Source organism: Channa argus, chromosome 15, assembly GCF_033026475.1.
Source record: "Channa argus isolate prfri chromosome 15, Channa argus male v1.0, whole genome shotgun sequence".
NCBI classification, from domain to species: Eukaryota; Metazoa; Chordata; class Actinopteri; order Anabantiformes; family Channidae; genus Channa; species Channa argus.
This window is the reverse complement of record NC_090211.1, coordinates 3664495-3689095: the sequence shown is the minus strand read 5'-3', so window position 1 is coordinate 3689095 and position 24601 is coordinate 3664495. Positions and strand designations below refer to the sequence as shown.

The 24601-nt window shown below is 36.9% G+C and overlaps 2 protein-coding genes across 5 annotated transcripts; one reads left to right on the top strand and one right to left on the bottom strand.

Moving 5' to 3' along the window:
• LOC137099376 (nucleoside diphosphate kinase B-like) lies at positions 1 to 4862 on the top strand. The gene is made up of 5 exons (XM_067476133.1): positions 1 to 155; positions 1708 to 1840; positions 3017 to 3118; positions 3747 to 3859; positions 4587 to 4862. Exons 2-5 carry the CDS (start codon positions 1724 to 1726, stop codon positions 4702 to 4704), a joined length of 450 nt encoding a protein of 149 aa, XP_067332234.1. The 5' UTR covers positions 1 to 155; positions 1708 to 1723; the 3' UTR covers positions 4705 to 4862.
• Positions 4863 to 8074: 3212 nt separating this feature from the next.
• Positions 8075 to 24601, bottom strand: LOC137099354 (MBT domain-containing protein 1-like). Of its 4 annotated transcripts, XM_067476094.1 has the most exons (19): positions 24502 to 24601; positions 24348 to 24411; positions 22421 to 22682; positions 21750 to 21883; positions 20376 to 20487; positions 19689 to 19768; positions 19125 to 19242; positions 18712 to 18846; positions 18332 to 18420; positions 17871 to 17969; positions 17538 to 17673; positions 16953 to 17008; positions 16401 to 16505; positions 15792 to 15939; positions 15593 to 15675; positions 15261 to 15498; positions 14790 to 14861; positions 13512 to 13700; positions 8075 to 13205 (listed from the first exon to the last, which is right to left on the bottom strand). In XM_067476094.1, exons 2-19 carry the CDS (start codon positions 24366 to 24368, stop codon positions 13099 to 13101), a joined length of 2184 nt encoding a protein of 727 aa, XP_067332195.1. In that variant the 5' UTR covers positions 24369 to 24411; positions 24502 to 24601; the 3' UTR covers positions 8075 to 13098. The 4 variants fall into 4 exon arrangements, with proteins under 4 accessions (XP_067332195.1, XP_067332194.1, XP_067332196.1 ...); XM_067476093.1 differs by lacking the exon at positions 24502 to 24601 and having other exon boundaries at positions 24348 to 24495; XM_067476095.1 differs by lacking the exon at positions 24502 to 24601 and having other exon boundaries at positions 13519 to 13700; positions 24348 to 24495.

The window sequence follows — 24601 nt, the reverse complement described above, 5'->3', positions numbered from 1 at the left end:
CTGTACACACACACATTTTTGGAGGTCTACCGCCCACTCCCACCCCCACTGAAAACCCTTTAAATAGAGCTCCACTCCGGCTCTTCGGCCTCGGTGATCGCATCCCCGCCACCGGCAGCTCAACTTCACAAGTTCTCCTCAACCCCAAAACCAAGGTAGACACACACACACACACACACACACACACAAAACAAGTCTTTTTGTTCTATGTCTTTGTTTTTATTGACTAACTATAATGCTCAGATTAATTTGAAAGAAAGACAAAATCTGCTTGCTGCTCACTACTACCGAACTATAAGATATGTTCATGTGCTGCAGCACACGTGTATGTGTGGCATGCAGGACGACTGCAGACAGCTGCAGGCAGACGTGTCTGTTCTGTGGGCTTAAATTAGTGTTAACTACATTGTGTTCTTTATTTAAAGCCTGTGGTTATGTTTCAGCCTTTGTAAATACCGTAAAACTGTGTATGTGAAATTCAAGTTTTCCAAAAGTTGTCATACTAATATAGGAATTTTAGGATGTCTAGATAGAGTTTGTGCCTCACTAGCCCCCAAGGTTTATCAAGGGCGAGCTAACCCAAGGACACTGAGGATAAAAAGGGATTTTGAACACCTAACTAACACTGAGGTTACACATGATGTTAAACTTACTTTTTTACTTTTGATTGTATTTTACAACATGCAAATGTGATTGACTCTGATTTGAGCCTATAAAAACTGATCAGTGAATTCAGTGAGTCAGTGACTCACCGATTATCAGTGAACAGTGAGGTGGAAGCACAAATCTTATAGACCGTAATCTCTTGACAAACGAAATCTAAGTGGAAAGTTAAAAGTTTGCAGGTTTCCATCTCTGCTCTCTGTCTCTTTGATAAAGACGTACGCACACATAAATACACTAGAGGAACATTAAAGCAGGCTTAAAAATCCAACACATGATATGACTATGATAATTTGGCTTACAAGGACACAAAGATTAGAGGAGGCAGTGGCCAGCAAGGGATTCATAGAGACAAATCAGCAGAACGTAAGCTGGATATATGATCTGGAATGTGAAATACACCCTCAGAAACATGACCCCTGAAGTTTTTCACAGTATAGAATGATCTCCTGTGATCAGATGCCCTGTTGCTTACCCTGCTGTACCGTGTCCAGGCACTCTGGGTTTTCCACTTTCTCAGCCTATATTGCTGCCAGTGCCACCTGCTTTCACTGGATATCAACTTCATATGAAGAGATACCAAAAGGGAGTAAACTTAGCAAGCAGAGCAGGATGGTTTTCAGGCTGAGGGGGAAGAGAACGTCATTCAGACTCAGGACAATCCAGTTTGGGTTTGTTTAATGAGGGGTAATTTGATATTAAGGAGGAAAAGTTGAAGCTTAGCTGCTGCGAGCCACAGCCGATTAATTATGATCAGTTGATTTAAAATGTGACGTGACAATTCCAAAATGACAATATTAAAAGAAAAAGACAGAAAAAGAAGAAAAGGCTGTGCATGCAGTCATTCAACTTATTTACCTTACTAGTGCAACATGATTCTTCACCCATACTGAGGTCAAATGGCCAAAGTCTCTTGTATGTCGTTTGAATTCGCATATTGTAAGTGACTTTGGACAAAAGCAAGTTGATGGTACATTTTATAAGAAGAAGCCAAACTTTTCAAACTTATCGACTCAAGATTACTATATTTTCATATTCCTGCAGCCTTTTCTCTGCAGACATGGAGCGTACCTTCATTGCTGTGAAGCCCGACGGCATCCAGAGAGGTCTTTGCGGTGAGATCATCAAGCGCTTTGAACAGAGAGGATTTAAGATGATTGCAGCAAAATTTGTACAGGTAACTATGATGACAGGTGTCAAGGAACTTACTTTTACAACCTAGGAATGAACAAGGAAACCAGCAGGAGTATCTCTTCATTCCTTTATACTGAAAGAACACATGATTTAATAACACGTACAACAGCCAGATTTAATTATTTCAACTTTCTTTATGAAGAAGTTTAATGCCCTATTATAGTAGTGACTGAAATTTTGGACAGATATAGCAGATACATTTCAACTTAAATTAAATGTACAATACATATAATTGCATTGTAAATAGCGTGTTTGATTGCATTTAGTGCTCTGGTTCTTTAATATTAAAAATTAATTGTCACTTTCATTGTTATTTTACCAGTTGCAAAGAATCTGTTGTTAGAATGCACCAAACATGGATAAAGAATCATCCTCTGGTGCACAGGTTTTGACTGTGTACCCTTCAAACAGTCCTTTGAAGAAGTGACAGTCAGATACTGTTCACACTCTCAGGGTCTCAGCATCAGACCTAAAGTACACAGAGCTGGTTTTAGATTAGAGAGAGGAGTTGACAGCTGTGGAGTTGTTGAATGTTGCAGCTTTAGTGAAGTACTCACACTGGTATCACACACACATTCCCAGCTGGTGTGCGTGTGTGTGAGTGTTTAATGATCCTACAGTGACAGTTGGCTTCACTGTCTGTGTAGATTAGTGCTCATAAATTGAGACAAATTAAGCTTAAAAAATGAAATTTATACTGTCAGTATAAAAACAATAAAGAGCAACTGTAATAACCAGTGTTTAATCATATCTATGGTACAACCACCTATTATTTACTTTATGCAGAAACAGGGACATTGTTGCAATAAGCTCAGATCCTGAACTTAATTTGAGAAAAATATCACCAGATTTCTATCGATTTTCAGAGGAATGTGTAACTTTTGTTCCAATGACATATTTTGCACAGTGAAAACCAGTTAAAATATAGCACTGAGGGTTAATGTTTTGTTAACCTATATTGTAATTAACTAATAAAATAATGAACGCTTACAAATGTGATTACATCTAGTTAATTGACATTGAAATTTGCTATAAATATTTTTTTACTAGTTTACATATTTATAATCATTTTATATGTAGAACCTTCTTCTGAAACAGAAAATGTGTGAGTACTTGAGAGCAGTACTTTGTTCAAATACTTTTCCTCCTGTGTATTTAGGCCTCTGAGGACCACATGAAGAAGCACTACCTGGACCTGAAGGACACACCTTTCTACGCTGGACTCTGCAAATACATGTCCTCTGGACCCGTCCTCGCCATGGTAACACACAGACACACAAACACACTCCATCCAGTCAGATATCTTTCCCTTTCCATTTCATCATATCTCTTTCCTTATTTTGGCCCGTGCTCGCTCGACCACCTGTCCCCTTTCTCTCTCTTCACACCCTCTTGTTTTCAAGGATTCTCTCCTTTTATTGGAGCAGACCACACTGTCTGTATGTGTGTGTGTGATCAGAGTGAGAGGTGACACTGTTGGAAAGGACACTCAGATGATACGAGAGCTCAAATGTATAATAGATTCTTCTTGACTTGATTCACACCAGAGCTGCCCAACTTTACAGGACTCATAGTCACATTATCCTTCAGCTAAAGCCTGAAACCTCAGTGTGAGACCAGTAGACTAGAAGCTTCCACCCACAACTATACCAAATATACAATAAGGTGCAAAACCCTGGTGTAATAGTGACAATGTGAGTGATGCACATACTGTGGATGTATAAACTGGCTGTAAATTACCCCTTTGCATTTCTGCCCCTGAGAAATATTTGTTTTTTTTCACAGTGTTGTATTTTAGTGTTGTATCCTTTATTGGTCCCACGCGGATTCACTTCCTGAACGAAACCCTTCCTGACGACACAGGTGACAAGCTGTGTGTTATGTTTCAGGTGTGGGAGGGTGAGAACATTGTGAAGCTGGTCAGGATGATGCTGGGTGAGACCAACCCCGCCGACTCCAAGCCTGGCAGCATCCGTGGAGACCTGTGCATCAACATCAGCAGGTACAGTAAGCAAAACATACACACACTGTACACACAGTATGTGTTTCTTTTTTCATTCCTCTGCCGTATCAGTTTTACAAATCATTGCAAATTTACTGGGACGACAGTATCACATGATCTTGGCAGAAGCTTCCAGACCTATAACCATGGTGGAAAGTTTTGTTCTAAATGCAGAGGTGGCAAAAGTGAACAGGCTTTTCTCAAGTAGAAGTAAAGGTACCTGTGTTAAAAAAATTGTTTAAAAAGTACTGATTCGAGTAGTGATTCAATGTCTTTACTCAAGAAAAAGTGAAAAAAGTAGTTCAGGCCCTGGAATGTAACCTAAGTATCAAATTAAAAGGGAAAACAATGTAAGTAAACCAATGTTACGGTAATGTTACAGATCTGAGTGTGAATTCCTGCCTCTCACTGTCAATCATGGGAGGAATCGAACTCTTCAAATAAGTTTTAAGCGGATATGTGCTGTAAGAAGCCTCCTGTAGCCACTGAGAAAAGATAAACTATATCAGAATATACAGTCGCTGGGCTGTCGAGGTTCATTCGCATTGATGCTCTGTCTTTATGATGCACCAGTTCCTCTTCCCATTAGAGGTGTTCATACAGTTGTGTACATCTCACAAACTACAGCACCAATTGTTGCAGAACTCTGAATATAATGGTCGCTGATAAGGATTGAAAACGTATCTGCCATCATTACCAGTACTAACACACACGGACATTTTCTTAGGAACATCATCCACGGCAGCGACACCCTGGAGAATGCCAAGACCGAGGTCGAACTGTGGTTCAAGCCTGAGGAGTTCGTCTCCTACACCTCCTGCGCCAAGCCCTGGCTGTATGAGTAAACTGTCCCATCATCGAACAGTAAACTACACCCAACTGGACCCCATCCTTTCCTCCTCCATCAACCCCCCAACCCCTCTGCAGTCGATTCTCTGACTTAGTCTTCACCGACCGATCCACAACATGTAGCACTTATCAATAAAGTCTCATGTTAACATCACCCGTCTCTGTGTGCTTTGAGAACATTTAATTATTTCATATTAAAATATACATTAAACATACTGACATTTGCCAACTGAGGCTGATGGGAATAGCAGTTTTGCAGGTATATGGTCATAAAAATGTTGGACAAATTAAAGCTATATTTTGCATGAGCCTTATAATCAGTCCTCTTTCTCGCTGCTCTAACACTCTACCACACTCTACCACACTCTCCACAGTCCTTCAGGTTGTCATCAATAGGTTACAAACTTGTTCAGTGAGTCTGTCACAGGAGGCTTCCATTGCATGGATCTTCAATATTTCTACTAAAATATATATGAAAAATGTTGTTGATGTGATCTTGGCAACAGAGAGGGGTTAGACATGGATATTTGAACCTCATCCAATCTTGGATATTGTGTAGAGTACTGTACCTAAACCCAGAGTCAATTGAGAGTCAAGACACATACATTTTTTTTTAACACTGCTGGACACTAGATTGACATTAAATGCTTTAAAAATGCTAAATTTGATGACATATTTATAGCAGTGGATTATGAAGCCACATTTGGTCCTCTAGTGAGCATTGGGGACAGCACAATGGCATGAGGGGAATACCCACATGGTCATGAACGAACTCCAAATTGGCGCATTATATACCTTGCAGATATCAACGCACTGTAAAATCTGCTTATCTTGAGATACTGTATCAACCCCAAACTTTTACAGCTACAATGCCAAAACACTGAATTTGTATCACATGTCTGCTGGCATTTCTGGCTGAATGTCAGAAATGTAATACCAGTCACTGGGTTCCAAATGAACGATGGAAAAAAAAAAATAGAACCAATCAGCTAAATCCTACACTCAGCAGGTGGCTGAATCGTCCTATACATCAGATGACTGTGCTGATCTGACATTTACTGGGTGGAGTCCAGGCGTCCAGGAGGGAAACACATCAGGCTCAGATTCAAATCTAGACTGTTGGGTGATGATCTGACGCCTCTTTACTTTCCTGAAAGTGAGTAGCATAGAGAGCAAATAGAGACGGCCGATACTTTCAACTAAAATAATGTTGCATGCTGATGATATTAACACTTACTTCTCTAATTATCCAAATGCACAGCCTGCTGTAAACTTATACATCTACTCTCAAATCACTGGAGTGAAAGACAACAACAATCTATCACACTGAATGTTAAAAAAGCTCAAAATGAAAGAGATTAAACATGTCAGTTTGTCCTATTCTGAGATTTATCCTGAAACCCGTTGCTATTTAAAAAAATATAGAGCCAATTTGAAAAAGGGCAAGATTTAAAAAAATCTAATTAAATTTAAGACAATAACTGAAGCAACTTAAAAAAAAAAAATCAATATTCCCATAACATTTTATTGCATAAAAATGTAAAGTTTGTCATTTATTTTACACCAAAATGTAATGATTTCTTCACAATCATGTTGCCAAAAATTGCACAATGTATTAAAAAAAGCTGCATGAAAGTTAACACCAATAACTACATTTGGTTTGTCATACATTTACAGTATATAGATGTATATTTCTCTGTATTTTTATGTTTATATATTTTGATGACAGTTCAGTAAATGTCGTGTTCACAGCACGAACATATGGACCAAACAGACAATAACAGTATCATACTGTAAATCTTAAAATTTGACTCTCACATCTTTTATCCACTAGCACTTCAGTCTTTTTCCTGCTTGTTTTCTGTCAGCTCTTGGCTCTGTCCTGTCTTGCAGGTTTGAAGCTGGGAAGTCGACATCAAAAGTAATAAAACACAAGACATAAACATGTTTGGCTAATCTGAAATGAGTTCCGTGACACAGGAAGTTCAAGTCCATGTTATTATCAGATGCTGCGAGTGGCTGTACCTGCTACATGTAATAGTTTTATCTTTAGTTACCTTATTATGCCAACATATGTTTTCTGCGATCCTAATGTTTTGAAGTAAAAGCTCATCAGACTTGCTTCAATCCAAGTAACATCAAACAACTCTGGACCCAATTTAGACCAGAGTGAGAATTGGTCTAATCTGGTGTAGCATGTTTCAAGCTGTTGCTGCATGTCGCTGTGCTGCAGGACACAACTAAATTATGGGACAAGAATGTTTACATTCAGTTTGGGAAACACCTGATTATTTTAATACTAACATATGTACATTTTTATTTTTATGTTTGTTCTTAATAGGATTTTCATGAAACTGTCTGTGATCCAGCACCAAAGTGGGATAGGATCCAACATTTTAAACCAGATCTAGAAATTTTAATTTTAAAAATGTTCTCAAAATTCTACATTGTAAATTCTGATCCAGTTTTGTGCAGTTTTTCATTTTTTATCTCAGAATGTTATATTGAAGATTCAATCTTTCCCAAATTTTTAACCAGATCCAATATTTACTTAGTCAAACCTTTGCTTGATCCAAATTTGTAATTTTGAACCCCAAGTGTGTCCAACATCTTTCATCTTGAAATATTAACCTTAAAACCTTGAACCATTACTGAACTCTTAAACTCCAAAATTTACAACCAGATCTAGAAATTTTGTACCAAATCTAATGTATCGGATCTCATCTTAAATTCAGGGTTGCTGTGGTTCTAAAACCTTTTATCCAACCGAAAATTGGAAAAAATCCAATCTAATTTAATTCCTGATTATGATCCAATTATCTCATCACGGTGAGAAAACAAATGTTGGCATGTTTATCTGGTTTACTTGTGCTGTTTTGGGTTGTATTTTGTGTCAAGACAAAGCCAAGCAACACAAAGACCTGATCACCATTAGAGTGGTGAAAAAACTGTCACAAAATAAACATATAAATCTAAGACGACCACTAACAGTCTCAGCATCCAGACTCGTTTTTTATGTCTTTGGGTCCCAAACTACACTTTAATAAAACACTGCAAAAAGTCATTTCAACCCCCCCAAAATCTATAAAACCTTTGAAATTATTTTTGCTGCTGCTTAGCTCTGACATAACCACAAAACACATAAAAAAAAAACTGATAGAGAAGACTGATGACTTTAAGAATTCAAATGTTCAGTTCTCATCACAGATACAAGAATCCTTAAGCGGAGGTGTTTTGATGCTTCAACAGTTTCTTGAACAATTAGTTTTCCTCAAGTACAAAATCTATTGCAAACAGCTGTGTCCTTAACTTCTTCATCACACACAATCTGTCAAATCATTCCATAAAAACATTATCAAATGTGTGTGCAGTCATATCATTTATACATGTACATAGCACCATAATACAAAAAGACAGTTTGACATTATTTGAAATTCACATACAAAAAGACAAACAAGAACAGACAATATACACATGTGACTGACAAATGTAAATAACAGCTACTAGCTTAGTGTGTACGTTACTTACATTTTATGCATGCTCACACAGTTGAGTTTAAAACACACACGCACACATGCACACACACACAAAAACACTCAAATTCTTTATTATTAAGAGCCCTATGTAACACTTGGTTTGTGCAAGAAAGACACCAACATTAGTATTAATTCCACTTTCATCAGGAAATCTAAATAAAAAATGTGCAGACATAAAAAAAGGTTAAAAAAAAAGTTGGAGTGAAAGACAACAACAATCTATCACACTGAATGTTAAAAAAGCTCAAAATGAAAGAGATTAAACATGTCAGTTTGTCCTATTCTGAGATTTATCCTGAAACCCGTTGCTATTTAAAAAAATATAGAGCCAATTTGAAAAAGGGCAAGATTTAAAAAAATCTAATTAAATTTAAGACAATAACTGAAGCAACTTAAAAAAAAAAAATCAATATTCCCATAACATTTTATTGCATAAAAATGTAAAGTTTGTCATTTATTTTACACCAAAATGTAATGATTTCTTCACAATCATGTTGCCAAAAATTGCACAATGTATTAAAAAAAGCTGCATGAAAGTTAACACCAATAACTACATTTGGTTTGTCATACATTTACAGTATATAGATGTATATTTCTCTGTATTTTTATGTTTATATATTTTGATGACAGTTCAGTAAATGTCGTGTTCACAGCACGAACATATGGACCAAACAGACAATAACAGTATCATACTGTAAATCTTAAAATTTGACTCTCACATCTTTTATCCACTAGCACTTCAGTCTTTTTCCTGCTTGTTTTCTGTCAGCTCTTGGCTCTGTCCTGTCTTGCAGGTTTGAAGCTGGGAAGTCGACATCAAAAGTAATAAAACACAAGACATAAACATGTTTGGCTAATCTGAAATGAGTTCCGTGACACAGGAAGTTCAAGTCCATGTTATTATCAGATGCTGCGAGTGGCTGTACCTGCTACATGTAATAGTTTTATCTTTAGTTACCTTATTATGCCAACATATGTTTTCTGCGATCCTAATGTTTTGAAGTAAAAGCTCATCAGACTTGCTTCAATCCAAGTAACATCAAACAACTCTGGACCCAATTTAGACCAGAGTGAGAATTGGTCTAATCTGGTGTAGCATGTTTCAAGCTGTTGCTGCATGTCGCTGTGCTGCAGGACACAACTAAATTATGGGACAAGAATGTTTACATTCAGTTTGGGAAACACCTGATTATTTTAATACTAACATATGTACATTTTTATTTTTATGTTTGTTCTTAATAGGATTTTCATGAAACTGTCTGTGATCCAGCACCAAAGTGGGATAGGATCCAACATTTTAAACCAGATCTAGAAATTTTAATTTTAAAAATGTTCTCAAAATTCTACATTGTAAATTCTGATCCAGTTTTGTGCAGTTTTTCATTTTTTATCTCAGAATGTTATATTGAAGATTCAATCTTTCCCAAATTTTTAACCAGATCCAATATTTACTTAGTCAAACCTTTGCTTGATCCAAATTTGTAATTTTGAACCCCAAGTGTGTCCAACATCTTTCATCTTGAAATATTAACCTTAAAACCTTGAACCATTACTGAACTCTTAAACTCCAAAATTTACAACCAGATCTAGAAATTTTGTACCAAATCTAATGTATCGGATCTCATCTTAAATTCAGGGTTGCTGTGGTTCTAAAACCTTTTATCCAACCGAAAATTGGAAAAAATCCAATCTAATTTAATTCCTGATTATGATCCAATTATCTCATCACGGTGAGAAAACAAATGTTGGCATGTTTATCTGGTTTACTTGTGCTGTTTTGGGTTGTATTTTGTGTCAAGACAAAGCCAAGCAACACAAAGACCTGATCACCATTAGAGTGGTGAAAAAACTGTCACAAAATAAACATATAAATCTAAGACGACCACTAACAGTCTCAGCATCCAGACTCGTTTTTTATGTCTTTGGGTCCCAAACTACACTTTAATAAAACACTGCAAAAAGTCATTTCAACCCCCCCAAAATCTATAAAACCTTTGAAATTATTTTTGCTGCTGCTTAGCTCTGACATAACCACAAAACACATAAAAAAAAAACTGATAGAGAAGACTGATGACTTTAAGAATTCAAATGTTCAGTTCTCATCACAGATACAAGAATCCTTAAGCGGAGGTGTTTTGATGCTTCAACAGTTTCTTGAACAATTAGTTTTCCTCAAGTACAAAATCTATTGCAAACAGCTGTGTCCTTAACTTCTTCATCACACACAATCTGTCAAATCATTCCATAAAAACATTATCAAATGTGTGTGCAGTCATATCATTTATACATGTACATAGCACCATAATACAAAAAGACAGTTTGACATTATTTGAAATTCACATACAAAAAGACAAACAAGAACAGACAATATACACATGTGACTGACAAATGTAAATAACAGCTACTAGCTTAGTGTGTACGTTACTTACATTTTATGCATGCTCACACAGTTGAGTTTAAAACACACACGCACACATGCACACACACACAAAAACACTCAAATTCTTTATTATTAAGAGCCCTATGTAACACTTGGTTTGTGCAAGAAAGACACCAACATTAGTATTAATTCCACTTTCATCAGGAAATCTAAATAAAAAATGTGCAGACATAAAAAAAGGTTAAAAAAAAAGTTTTCATTACTAGGTAAAAATTGAGACTATGTGTTATTTAATTTAGCATTAATATGTAGAATTTAACACATGTTTGTGTAGGTCTACGGTTTTTCTTTTTGCAGGCATAATTAGATAAAAACAGAAGCTTGCATGAGATACTAATTAGGATCATGATTTTTTTTTTTACTTAAATTTCGGTAATTTTCTTTCAAATGAACATTTTAGTTACCTGGTTAATGTTAGTCTTAGTCAAAATTTAGTTGGATTTTTTGATCAGTTTGATCATTTTTCATAAATTTCATTCAAATATTGTCCACTTTACTTTAATCATTCTTAATAAGTGTTAATCTTGCTTTTTGCTAAAATTGGCCCTCTGAGCTCCTTTTGACCACTACAGACTACTTTCAACAAGTCAGCGTGGCTGCAAATTTAAATCTAACACAAAAATTGCCACAAAAACAGAAAATTCTGTTTTATTGTTTATACACGCTTTTCATATATTCAGATATACACAAGCTCGGACAAAACTAACACTGAACATCACAGATAGAAAAGGTTTAAATCAACATTTAGTGACCTGGCTGTCACATTTATTTTACAGCTTATAAGTCTTTTTTTTTAGCCACATTGACACAGAAATAATATTTTAAATAAATATTTTCACTTTGTTTTTGTCTTCAGCAGATTAACCTAGACTGAACGTTTTTTTGCATCACTCTACGTCAACATGTTAGCATGTCCCTTTACAGGCCTGCAATGAGATGTTTCAGCTAATCTCACCTGTAAAAATGCCAGTTATTTTTTTGTCCTTTCGGCTCATCTCGTAAATTCAGGGTCGCCACAGCGGATCATTTGTCCGCATGTTGATTTGGCACAGTTTTTGCGCAGGATGCCCTTCCTGTCGCAACCCTCCCAGTTATAATAATGAAACACCTTTTTTGTGGAATATGTAATCCCCCTTTGTTACTGATAAATAATGTAAAAAAAAATCAAAAGCTGATTGGTTAATAAAAATATTGCAATGTTTCATTTGAAACATGCATTTACTCTCTGTTCTTTACAACATTGCAGCTAAATGATGTTTTTCAGAACTAAGTAAAAACGGGTAATCAGCCTTGTGATGTTTACCCACGGGTGTTTTAGAATGTTTAAAATATTTTTTCACTAGAATTTTTAAAACCTCTTTAAATCAATAAAATTTTTCTTATATCTGCATTGTTAAATATTTTGTAATAAAACTTGTAAATGCTGTTAGTTATTTTAATTTTATTTAATATCTTTGTAGTGAGGTATCAATAGATATGTGTATTACTCTTGTAGCTGCTGAACTAGCTTATGTGTATCCAACAAGTTTTTTGTTATTATCTGTGGGAAGTCGGATTATGTTTTCATCTTTGCTTCACATTCCTACAGCTCCCTACATTCAATCACAGAACTTACCAGTAAGAGCCCAATCCTGACTACTGGGAACAACCTAGTAAAAGCAAATGTCCTCTCCGCTGGTCATAGAGCAGCTGTGAGTTTACTGTAGCTCACATGGCACAAAACAGCCTAATGAAATAAACAACAAGTGCATCAATACTGGAGGACATTTCCCAGTTTTACTGCAGTTTTTTCTTTACAAAAACAAAAGTGATATTTAATAAGGGTTGACAAAACTTTTGCTTGCTTCATCACACACACACACACACACACACACGTTCTTTTTAAATGACTGCTAATCTCAATATGACATTACACAGCATCTAATAAAGTTGTTATTATGTCAAGAGTATTGACTCTTGAACATACTGAAAAAACATACTAAGATCTTGGTAATGAAAAAAAGGTTTCACAATGTGGTTTCTTTTTCTTCATTTTTCCCCACAGGGGAACCAAATATGATCAACTTGCCCTGTTCTTCTGTATCCTCTATTTTTAATGGGACAATTTTTTTCCAACAGCTTTCAGTGCTGACTGCAAAATCAGCTTCATTGAAGGTTTTCTGTTCTTAGAGAACGAATGTGGGGCAGAAGTGTAAACATGAATGAAGGGACTGTGGAGATTCAGCTGGAGACTCCTATACTTATGACTACACACCAAATGATAATTAGAGTGAAGCCTCTATGGCTGAAGCGAGTGGAAACCAGTAATCTGAAATTGTTTTGTGTATATCGTAATGTTTAAAACTCAAATTGTACAAAATCTAGAAACAAATGGATGGATAGAGATGAAAGGAGTAAAGGATGGTCGAGGCCTACTAGTGGCTCTGGTTGGTGAAAAATTCTCCAGAGGATCCATTGATCTCAGTTTCATTCCTTTCAGCAGAGGACTCTGTTCCTTTAGTGTTCTCTTTAATCAGTGAACCTACAGAAACAAAGACAACATTTAGGATACTTTGTTCAAATGGTGGATATTGATACTTTCACCCCCTGCTCTGTGGTGATGTCGCCGACAATCATTTCAAGCTTTTTGAACCATAAATCTCATTTGACACACCTTGACAATCTGATGAAAAAAAGTTCTACGCTGTTTAATGTCACTAGTTGTAAATAGCATCGAATAAAAACTGAAATTCTAAACATCTTATTCTTCTTTTGATCTTAATCCCAAATGTCTTTAGTTTACAGCAAAAACAAATTCATTGGTTGTGCCGTTCCATTATATGCATACCTCCTACCTCCTCAGTATTAGGTCTGGTATCTGTTTTGACAGTGGAGGGCTCGGCCGCTAAAGCAGGAGTCGGTGGTGATGGGTAATCAGGTGGAGTCTCATTCTCATCTCCTGACAAGCTCCTGGGGACACCCGTCACAACGACACCAGAGAGACTGATGGGCAACTTGGCAATGGGAAGCTTCCTCTCTAAAAGAAAGAGAAAAAGATGGTGCAATAGTTCCTGTGAGATATGGGCTTTTCCTAATCTGCTCTAAATCATGGCACCCGATAAAACCAAAACAAATATTCTATAAATTCTTTTAAAATGTCTAATTATGTTAACCTGTAAAGAAAGAATATCTTTAAATTAATTCTGTAGAAAGAGGAAAGACAGCTCAAATAGTCTCTGTAAAGTAAGACGTAACATAATGCTTTCATAACAGTTATCTTGCACCTGTTATCTCACCAACTCCATTTCTGATTAAGACATTTGTCTATGATGTATTTGAGCCATTTTTGGTTCAGAAGAAAGCTTTAGCAGGTAAAGTTGGAAATGTGAGCAATCCATCAAAGCACCTAGCAAAAGTCTATAACACAGAGGAGGAAAAATGTACAGTTTTCACTGCCTCACACAGAGTTAACTGAACTATACAGACATTGTTAAATGTCCTGCATACATTTTCTTCTCAATAATGAAGACTGAAAGAGGAAAATGTACTTAGATTTACATCTGTTGATAATGGAGCTTTTAATTCAGGATTGTTTAAGTAAGAATACACTAAATCATATTTTGTTATATTGTGAGCAAAATCTGAGATGCTGTACACAACAGATGGTGATGTTGAATTTTGAAATTGAATCCATTTAAAGATTATGGAACTTTTTTGTTTTAGAAAAATATAGTTATTTTAATCTTGTTCTTACTTTGTTTCTTTTCTCTGATCTTAAAAAAAAAAAAAGATTAACAAGAGTAGCAGAACGATGGGCAGTATTGGTAAGCCAAAGATTGAATCATGCCAACTGGTAGAAATGTTTCACTGCTTATCCAAGCAGCTTCTTCAGGCTGAATAAAAGTGTTTAGCGAACCCAATTATATCCTCCAGAAAGCTGAGAATCTTCATCGACACTATTGGTAAGAGCAGTAGTTCTGTTAAAATCTTATCAAATACTTTAATATTTCTTACAGAAGCTCTGTTTACTCACTGGAACTCAGCAGATGGATCTTGCTGACAACACGTTTGAAACTCGAGTGTTTGGAGTAGGTCATTCACGTTTTAGAGAAAGAAAAAGACTTACTTTTCTTTTGTCCCTTATACTGTTGAGATTTCTTTCTCTGTTTGGATACTGCTGATTGTAGATCTCTGGAACCTGAAACACACGTTCTATTGAATTTGTGTCTAATTTTAGCAAAATAAACAGCAGCTTTGTAGAGGTAGTGCATTGTTTTCATATACAACTATTGCTCTTTTGCTCAGAGATATTATCAAATTAAAGTTCAACTTTATTTTTTGTGCGTACATAAAAAAAAAAAACCAGAACAAATCCAAAGAGGCAGTGGTCTATTTATGTGTTCCTTTAAAATATGTCTGAGTAAGTAAATATACAAGTGCCAGCAAGTGACATGCAGTCTTGATTTCACCACTCAAACTACAAACAGTAAATGTCTCAATTCTATTAATTGTATCCTTATTCCAAACCATTTGCTCATTTGTAATGTAGTATTTATAGTTGAGTAGTTTGGAGAAGGTGATTTTAAGTGTGTGTTACCTGCATTAACAGCAGGGGGCTGCAGCTGGTATCCAGTCAGCTGACACCAGCCCACTGGGTACAGGTCAGGTGATTCACAGTCCACCCACTGATCATACTCGTCCTCCCAGCCATCAAAGTGTATACGTAGCAACCGATGGACAATGCGAGTGACTGTGGCAACACAGACCAATCGAGGCTCCATGAGGTCCACAGCCTCCAGCTTCATACCAGGACGGAAACCATGGTTAGGCACATCCTGATAAAGGCAAAAGACATGAAGAGACTTTATGGATAAAATGTATTTTACTTTTTGACATGTAATATTTTAATATATATTTAAAATATTTCACCTTGTTGAAGAGGTTGACTGGAGCAGCCACCGACTTGCTTTCCCTCATATACTCAAACCATCTAAAGGGAAGATTAGTATAACCTGAGAAACAAGAACATACGGGTAATGAAAAGAGGAAGAGGAGACGTCACCTCTTGTAAGAAATTTAGGAATGTTTTAGTAACTGTTTCATTATACAGCTATGTGATCTGCTGTACCTCTGGGGGGGGTCAGCTCGATGTTGTTGATCTCACAGAAGCCAACAGGGAAGATGGAAGGAGATGTACAGTGATAACAGAACCAGTCTGAACCATCAGCCGCCTCTGAACCATCAATACCAATCATCAGATACCCATCAGCCAGGACCTGTAGGAAGTGGAGGGGGAAGACACAGAGGGAGATGATGATGATAAATCAGTCAAAGATGAGGAAGAAGAATAGAGGAGTAAAAGAGGAATGATAAGCAATTGAACTTATTTAGAGGAAGCATGAAGGACAGACAGACCAGGACAGAAGGATTGACAGTGGGAAAAGGATTGAGGATAGAGAGAAGAAATTAAAGAAGGATGGAGAATGAATTCATGAAACTCATGATGAAACATAAAGATGGAAGGAAGGGGGGAGGTCAGATTAAAGAAATATAGACAGAAGATAAGGAAAGGACAGAGGGAAGACAAATGAAGGGTGGTCAGACAATATGTAAGAAAAGAGAGACAGACGGTAAAAAAAAATAATGACAGCATCATGTAATTTAAAGACTTTAAGTTATGCTTGTATATCATTTGGAGCTCACAGCTGTTTATTTTGACCCCCAACCTGGTTCTCACCTTCCTGACCGTGGCCACACAGATGGCTGACAGGTTCAGGGGGTCGATGGCCTCAAGCTTCATCCCATCTTCAAACCATGGACCATTCTGATCCACCTCCTTCACCTAAATTAACATTAACAAAAAAAACCAAAAACTTCTAGTTTAAAGCTCTTTGCTAGAGCTTGGTGATGTTTATACTGAGTGAAAAATATTTTGGAGCCACTGTGGTGTCAGTGAAGTAAAATCACTTACACAATTACTTACTTACTTACTTAATGTTCTGCTGCACCCAAGTGGTTAAAACATGAAACACTTTCATGTTTTCAGTTGATATTTTTATAGTGATCACTTGTAACACCGAAATCCAAACCCAACCCTCCGTATGATGGGATCAATATACATTTTTATATATACTATAAACTACATATACTACTGTATATATTCAAGTTTTAGTTACTGTAAACATTCCTGCTGTATTGTCCTTAACATGTTCATCTTGACATTTGTGGAGTTAATAAAATAAGCGCCAGAACAGGTTGACAAACACAAATGATGTCTTTTTGTTCTCACCTTGGCAAACAGCTGTCCAGGAGCATCCATCACACTTTCCAGCTTCTTTGACAGATCTAAAAAGAGACAGTTTTATCATCAACCATTAGTTCATAATATCACACTGACACTCACTGCCTATCCAATCTCCAGCTGCCTTACATCTAGAGCTTTCTAAAGGAAGCCTAGACATTTCCACAATGACTACATCAACAAGACACAGCAGGACTAGGAAGTGTTAAAAAAAAAAATAAATACAATTTTCTCCTGCTCCGATTACATAAAGAGTAAAGTTTAATTTAATCTGATTTTTTATATATAGTGGTGTTACACTATGAAAGTTATACTAAAATTGAACAAAAGAACAGAACAAAGTAAGAATCCAAAGTTGTCAAATGTTGTTAATTTAATTTAATTATGTCTAAATTATTTTTAAACATAGTTAATGCACATTTTTTAAATGCAGTTTGGTGACATCTTCCTAGCCAATACTGATTGCTAATTAAAACTTTCAAGTAAATTCTCAAAACTCCAATTCTGCCCAAAGAAACCCTCAACCGGAAACCCTCCTTACAAATCGACCACTGGACCAATCAGCTGACCCACCAGATCGTTTGAAGCGGTGTCCGATGGATCGAGACCACCCAATGCTGTGGATTAGAGGGCTGTACATGTGACACCAGAAGTCGTCCGTCCCGTCATCACACTCCTCATAGACCAGCCGGAGACGACCTCCTATCACCTGCAATAACCCCTACATGTTAATATACCAGTTCCTTTATTTTGGCACAAAAAGCTTCCTACAAGATGCCCTCTGCTCTAATATGTCTCCACAGTTTTTGACCCTGATTTGTTGATTAAAATAGACCCAGTTTTCTACTAAAATCCTGGACCAAAGAAAAACACACAAACAAGAAAAGAAGTGAAACGGAGTCCTACCTGTTCGACTAGAGCAACCCGAGTCCTACACAGGTGAGTCTTGTCCACCACCTCCACCCTCATCTGCTTTTTAAAAGGGAACTGCATGCTCTCCTGCACCTGAAGTTGGAGGAGAAGTGAGAATGTTACAATCAAAATCAATTTAGAATCAAATTCAGGTGAACGTTTGGGGAGACAGTGAGAACTGAGGCATGGATCCCTACAAGTATAGAGATAAACATGTTGGTCTGTGTGTGTTGGAGTTGTATAACAACAGCAGAGTGAAAACCTGTTTGAATTTTATGCCAACGAAAGGAGGATGACACTTATTTTCTCACAACCCTTTAAAGGACTGTCTGAAGGTTAAGATTTGGTTTTAGGGTTAAGGTAAAAATTAGATTTGCAGTGGGTTTAAGGTGAGGTGTACAGGAGTGTTCGGGTTTGAGAGAGAGAGACTGAGAGAACAAGAGAGAGAAAGAGACCTTGGAGGAGAAGTTTGGTGGCAGTGTTTTTGATCCTGTCAGTCTTTTAATCAGAAATGTCTTCCAGTTGGTGAACCTGTGCAGAATTGCTGAAAGAAAAACACACCTGAATGAGATAGGTGCTTCACAAAGTCTGTGAATACAAGCAGATAACTTCATATCAAAATCTGAATGTTACTGGATAAAAAAGAACAAAAAAACAAAGTTCACAGCAAGAATGAGTTAGTACAACTGAAGGGATATCAAGCAGGTACAAGCAGACTAATACTAAGTAAAGAGGATATTTAAATGAAACAAAGATCCCATAATATATTTTTTTTATTGCAACGTGAAGCTTCAACAGACAGAGGTTAGTTTCCCTCCCTTTGTTTTCGTCTTACTCTGAGGTGGGACCAGAGGTTTTCCTTCAGCAGCACACCAGCCAACCGGGTGGATGTCTGGCACACACAGATTCAACCAGAAATCTCTCGTGGAGTCGCTGTCAAAACCTTCGTACCGCAGCAACGCCTTAAAACCTGCAAACACACACACACACACACACACACACCTAAAGTGTCATCAGCAGACATTTTGGGGGAATAATATAAACATTTCTTAAAGGTAAGACTGTGACACAGAAAGCAAACTGTGCATTCCTGATGTAATCTTAGAGACATTTTTCCTATTTTAAGTGGATAAATATCAATGTAGGTCTGTGTTGGTCCAAGCTGTGTGTATTTGTGTGTGTGCGTGAGTGTATACGTATGTACGTATGTACGTATGTAAATGTAAATGTAAATGTAAAAATGTATACCAGCCAGTTTGATAATTCCAGCAATCCAGTAAACCTTCATGGGAAGTCCACTGTCAGTGTTTGTGACTTCAACTCGAATGCCTTCAATGATGTCGCCCCATGACTTCCCCATTGGGACCTAAATAACAATGGCAAAAATAATAAATTATATATTTTTTAAACTTAAAACAGGACTGGCCAAAGTAAATGAATCAATAACAAAATCAGACAGATTCATTATCACCAGTCCTAAAAGTTGGAAACAAACAGTCTGTATAATAAAGATCTGATGACAAATTTTATCTAAAAGTCTAAAGAGCAATATCAGCTACAGTACATATACAATAATGCAGTTTTAACCTTTTAACTTCCTTTTTAGTTTGGATATAATTCTCTGGGTGGGTTTTTGTCCGGTTTATTGTGTCAGCCTTGAGGTAATGTAATGAGCTGCTATATAAAGTTTCCTTTCAAGATAAAAAATGGACTAAAAATGAAATTTGAGCTAAAAGTGGTAAAAATAAGAAATGTTACATAAAAAGCAAGCCTATGGAAGTGTGTGTGTGTGTGTATGTGTGTTGTACTCACATGTTTGAAGCAGCTAACTGGTGCGCCTGTGACATCTCCATCTCCCAGGTAACGACCCCAGTCAAACACCTCTGCAGAAACTGTAGCAAACACACAAGATTGTCAAACTACCTAATTGTTACAGTTAAATCATGTAAATGATCCCTTTAACTCTTCATCATCTGCTGGATGTGTCCACATCATGGTGTAAATGTCTGTCAGATATGAGTCTCTTCCAACAGACACTTCTCTGACATATTGGAAAAATATTCTGAGGCAAAAAGTTTTGCCTAACACCTAAAAATAAAGAGGATGCCAATTTTAACATTAACAAACCTTAAGTATTTTATCACCAAAAGTAGCTGCTTAGTCCAAGATACAGTAGACGTCATATCAATTAAGATTTAGCTGACTTCCCAAAAAGTCAAGAATACTTTGATGGTTTGAGGAATTCTGCAATACTGTCACTCTGGGAATATCCAGCTCTCTTTGACAATTTATTAAATCCTGTGTGTGTGGTAATTGTTGTTCTACCCAATTAAAGTGTGAGAAATAAAAGTATTTACATACACTCACAGTGAATTTCAATCTCCAGATAGTAGAGTTATAGCTAAGAGAGGAAACTCCAAATTTGTACTTTAAAAAAAAAAAAAAAAAGATGGTAAAAAGGTGGCACCAGAAATTGTAATATGGAGGAAGAACACTCACTGTTTTTTTTTACACCACTCTGCTGGTTGGCTTGATGCTGGGTGTAAGCAGCTAGTTTAGTCATCAGAGGCTGTTTCTGCAGAACCTTGGCTTTCTTAGTGGGAGGTTTCCCCTTTAAAACACACAGAGACAGGCCTGAGAGACAGAGACAGTCCTGGGTCCCCCTTTAGAGCAGTAGAGAAATAGAGTGAAATAGAGTAAAGCTTTAATGTACACGGGGGCAATTTAGCTTAAAGGTAGAAGGAGTCAAAAATATTAAGAACGCAAAAAAGAATAAACTTCTTAAGCTTAAAAAATACAATGCCATTCAAAATAATCATGGGGTACACAGGTTAACACCAACCCACTGTCGTTACTACTGACATGAAAATCATCAAAGATTACAGCAACAGGAAAAGGATCCAGAAGCCATGAAGCACCACAGCTGCAGAAACTTGTTTAAAATGACAGCAAAAAATACTGACATATTAAATCAATTTCACACTTTTGATGACTTGTTCCTTTAATTAGAATCCAGTTTTGGCCATAGTGCCCACAGATGATAAATACATAAACATCTTTATAGACAAAAGTATTCTAAACTTTAATATGAGTATTTAAAAAAAAAGGTGTTCCACAAGGTTCCTTACTAGGATCCATTTGTTTTACATTTACATGAATCTTTGTGAATACCTTATAACAAGTTTTTCAAATTTCTAAATAACCTTTACCTTATTCTACATTGTGGAGTGAGGAGAGGACAAGCAAGGGGCTAGCAGGTCAGAAATCAGTCACATTTGATGAATGGCTTAATCACTTTATGTCTGTCAGACAGGTTAAGTGTCCTGATGACAATATAACTACATCACCCCAGCACTGCAGCTACATATCAGGTACATCTGTATATTTTTATGAATGTTGTTTTTTTTTTTTCTTTCCACCTACTAACATCTGGGGCCGGATGTTTACAGGCAACAAATTTGTCCAAAGAGACAAAAAAGTGATGTTTGTCTGCGACTTTTGATTTTGGCAAAACTACTTTTTGTGGATTAATGTCTTTGAAAATTGTTTTACTTCAACCACATTTATCACAAATTCTGCATTTGGAGGTATTAAACCTTGACACTATATAATGATGAATATAATGTCACATTCAATGCAGCAAGAAAAATAGACCCCTTTAAATAAGCCCAGTGACCCTCACCACAAATTATTGATACATGAGTCACAGATGTTTGTGAATAATTTATTAAATGATGTAATGAACATTTATAAGATTGGATGGGTGTAGTTTGGTAATTTCAGATAATTCAAATATATGTAAACCAGTTTATATTACATAATAGACACGTTAAATAAATGTAAGTGGATCCATATGATGTTCTGTGCTTCTACCTGCAGTCTGGCAAGGATGCTGGCCTTCTTGGAGTTGGAGGAGTAGCTTCTTGAGCAGGACACACTGCAGAAACGTTTTGTTTTACTGTAGAAAGCATCTCTGACTCCCACCATACCACACATCTCACATGTCGCTAGGGAAGGCAGAGAGAGACATATGAATTGTCATTGTATTTTATTGTGTACAAATGGGACATTAAAGATTATCCATGTTCCCAAATTTTTTCCACTTTCCTCCACATTTTACTTAGAGGTAATGCATCAGTTTATTACAAGTGTCACCACCGGTCAATACAACAGAACCTGGAACTGTTTCAAAGTAAAAAGTCTAATAACAGCAAGCTAGGATGAATAAAGATGAAAACAGATAATGAATAAACTGATGATTTAAAAGTATAATTTTTTATGAAACAGCCAAACAAACCCTGACATATCCTGAAGTAAAGATGGTAAAAACTGGACTCAATAGTTCATTTTGAAATGTTAAAATTTGACAAAGTTATTCTAAAGGCCTTGAAAAGTAGGCAAGATGGACTGTTCAATCAGTGACTGCATCTCGTTGTAATTAGGTTACTAACTATAACATTATTAATCTAGAAAGAATTTTTCCATAATCTAAAATGTTGGATGTCAACAATGATATCTGGAAATGTTATCTTTGTCACACTGACCCATGCCTGCCTTCCCATCAGGGTACGTGTACAGCTGCCCGTTGGTCTTAATGAGTGTCAGGGAAGAGGATGAGGAGGGGGTCAGCTGAGCCACCCCTACTCCTCCTCCTCCTTCTCCTCCCCCCAACTCTTCATCCTCACTGTCCTCTGGGCTCGAGGGTCCGCTCCCCCCGCTGGACTCTGTGCTGCAGCTGCTCCGGTCCTCTTCCAAACTATCAAGAATCCCAAAGGAGTCTCTGCGCTTCCTGGAAGAACGCTCCACCTGAGCATGTAAGAGACACAGTCAGAGAACCTCAGGAAAAGGGTCAGATCTTTTGTCGCTTTCCTGAGCTTATGAGCAAAAGATTTAGATTTTAAGACCATCAGTTTCTGTCAGATTTTGTCTCAAGATTTCTGTAGTTTGTTAACGACTGGCGTAATAACAACACCTACAATAATCTACATTTTTTTTCTGCATGTTAACACTTATGCTATTGACGGGTCAAGACAATTTGAAACCATTGGAAATTACGTGGACTTTTTAAACTATTTTCTGAAGTTTTATAGATCAAAATCCAATACATTTTTTAAAAAGTCTAGCTGTACATTATTGATTACAGTCATGGTAAATAGCAGCCCAAAATTAGTGAGGCATTTTCAAATTATTATGGTCCACAATTACTGTTCCAAATTTCCTTCGGCAGTATTACTACGACGAATACTGTGGCTTCACTCACTGTACCTCCAATTACTGACTTGGAGCAACTTTTGTTCTAGATTTGTCTGAAGGACAATTACAGCAAGAAGAATTCACTGTCATAAAGGGTTAATGACTGTAGACTGGTGAACACAAATGGAAATATTAAATCTATGGCAAAAAAGGTTAATGTATTCAATGTTAAAACATGCCAGACCTGTGAGTACTGTCTAGTAAGTTCAAGTGACTGGTATAGAATCAGCAACGCTGTGTTAGTTTTTTTAAAAGATTCACTTGTGTTTCACACAAAGTCAAGGTGAGTCATATAACACCAAGTAAATCTAATATCCCTTTATCCTAACCTACCTAGCAAACTAACTTTAGCCCTCTTTATCTTCTAAATTTTCACCAGCAGCTGATTCATATGAGTGACCCCCCCAACACACACACACACGCACACACACACACACAGACACACACACGCTTTCCAAACTGTCAGCGGTTGCATTCATTGTTTTGCATCATTGAAGTTGGAGCTAGGAGGAAACCTGCTGCCAGAACCACTGCAGTGCGGTGAAAGGAGGAGAGAGATGGAGGCTGACTGACAGCATGGAGAGAGGGACACTGGAACTAAAAGTGGCAACTGACACAGCCCAAGAACACAACAAACCAGGCGTAGATTACCGGCACCTAGGAAGATATTATACTAAGAAAAATCGGATTTTTTTTATTACAGGTTCACCTTGGCAGCCAGCGGTGAAAGAAGCGGTACAATAACAAAGGCATAGCAAAAATCTTTATTGACTTAAACGTGCACGTATGCCGAATAAAAGGGTGCATGTTCCGATTGAGAAATTGATTTTAATAGCCCGTTAGTAAGAAATGTACGTTTGTCAAGAAGCAAACAAAGCCACTGCCGCAGATTTTCCAGTGGCAGTTTGCAAGGAGAACAAGAGGCGAAGTCCTGATAAAGGTCTACCTTTCGATTTATTAAATAATCTACTTTGTCAATCAATATAGTGAATAAAAACGTATTGTGTACTTCTTTATTATCAAATTTTATGCACTGTCACATTTCTGTTGAAGAACAAGTGAACGTAAAAGTAACACATTTCTTAATGAAATTTCGCTTTAACATCCTGTCAGTGGTCGCTTTGTAGCAGCCTTTTGCACCATTGGGAACAGCTTTCACAACCACAACAAAGGAGCGAAATACGAGCTCCTACCGGTCACACAAAACTCAAAACTCACCAAGTCTCTGGAGTTTTCCATCAGGCCGGACCACAGGAACAGAGTCTCTCAGAAATACTAAAAGCTGCAGAAATAATCATTAAAATCCAGCGGCAGACATATCGCCAAATTATCGTACAGCTAATACGCATGCGCGGGGAATGCAGACGCTAACCTTTCATTGGCTGTTGATTCTGCTTCGTTTGCTCAGTTCTGCAAAGATTGTTAAGTCCACCAGCGAACCCTGCTGGACATCACCTGAAACTACCAATGTT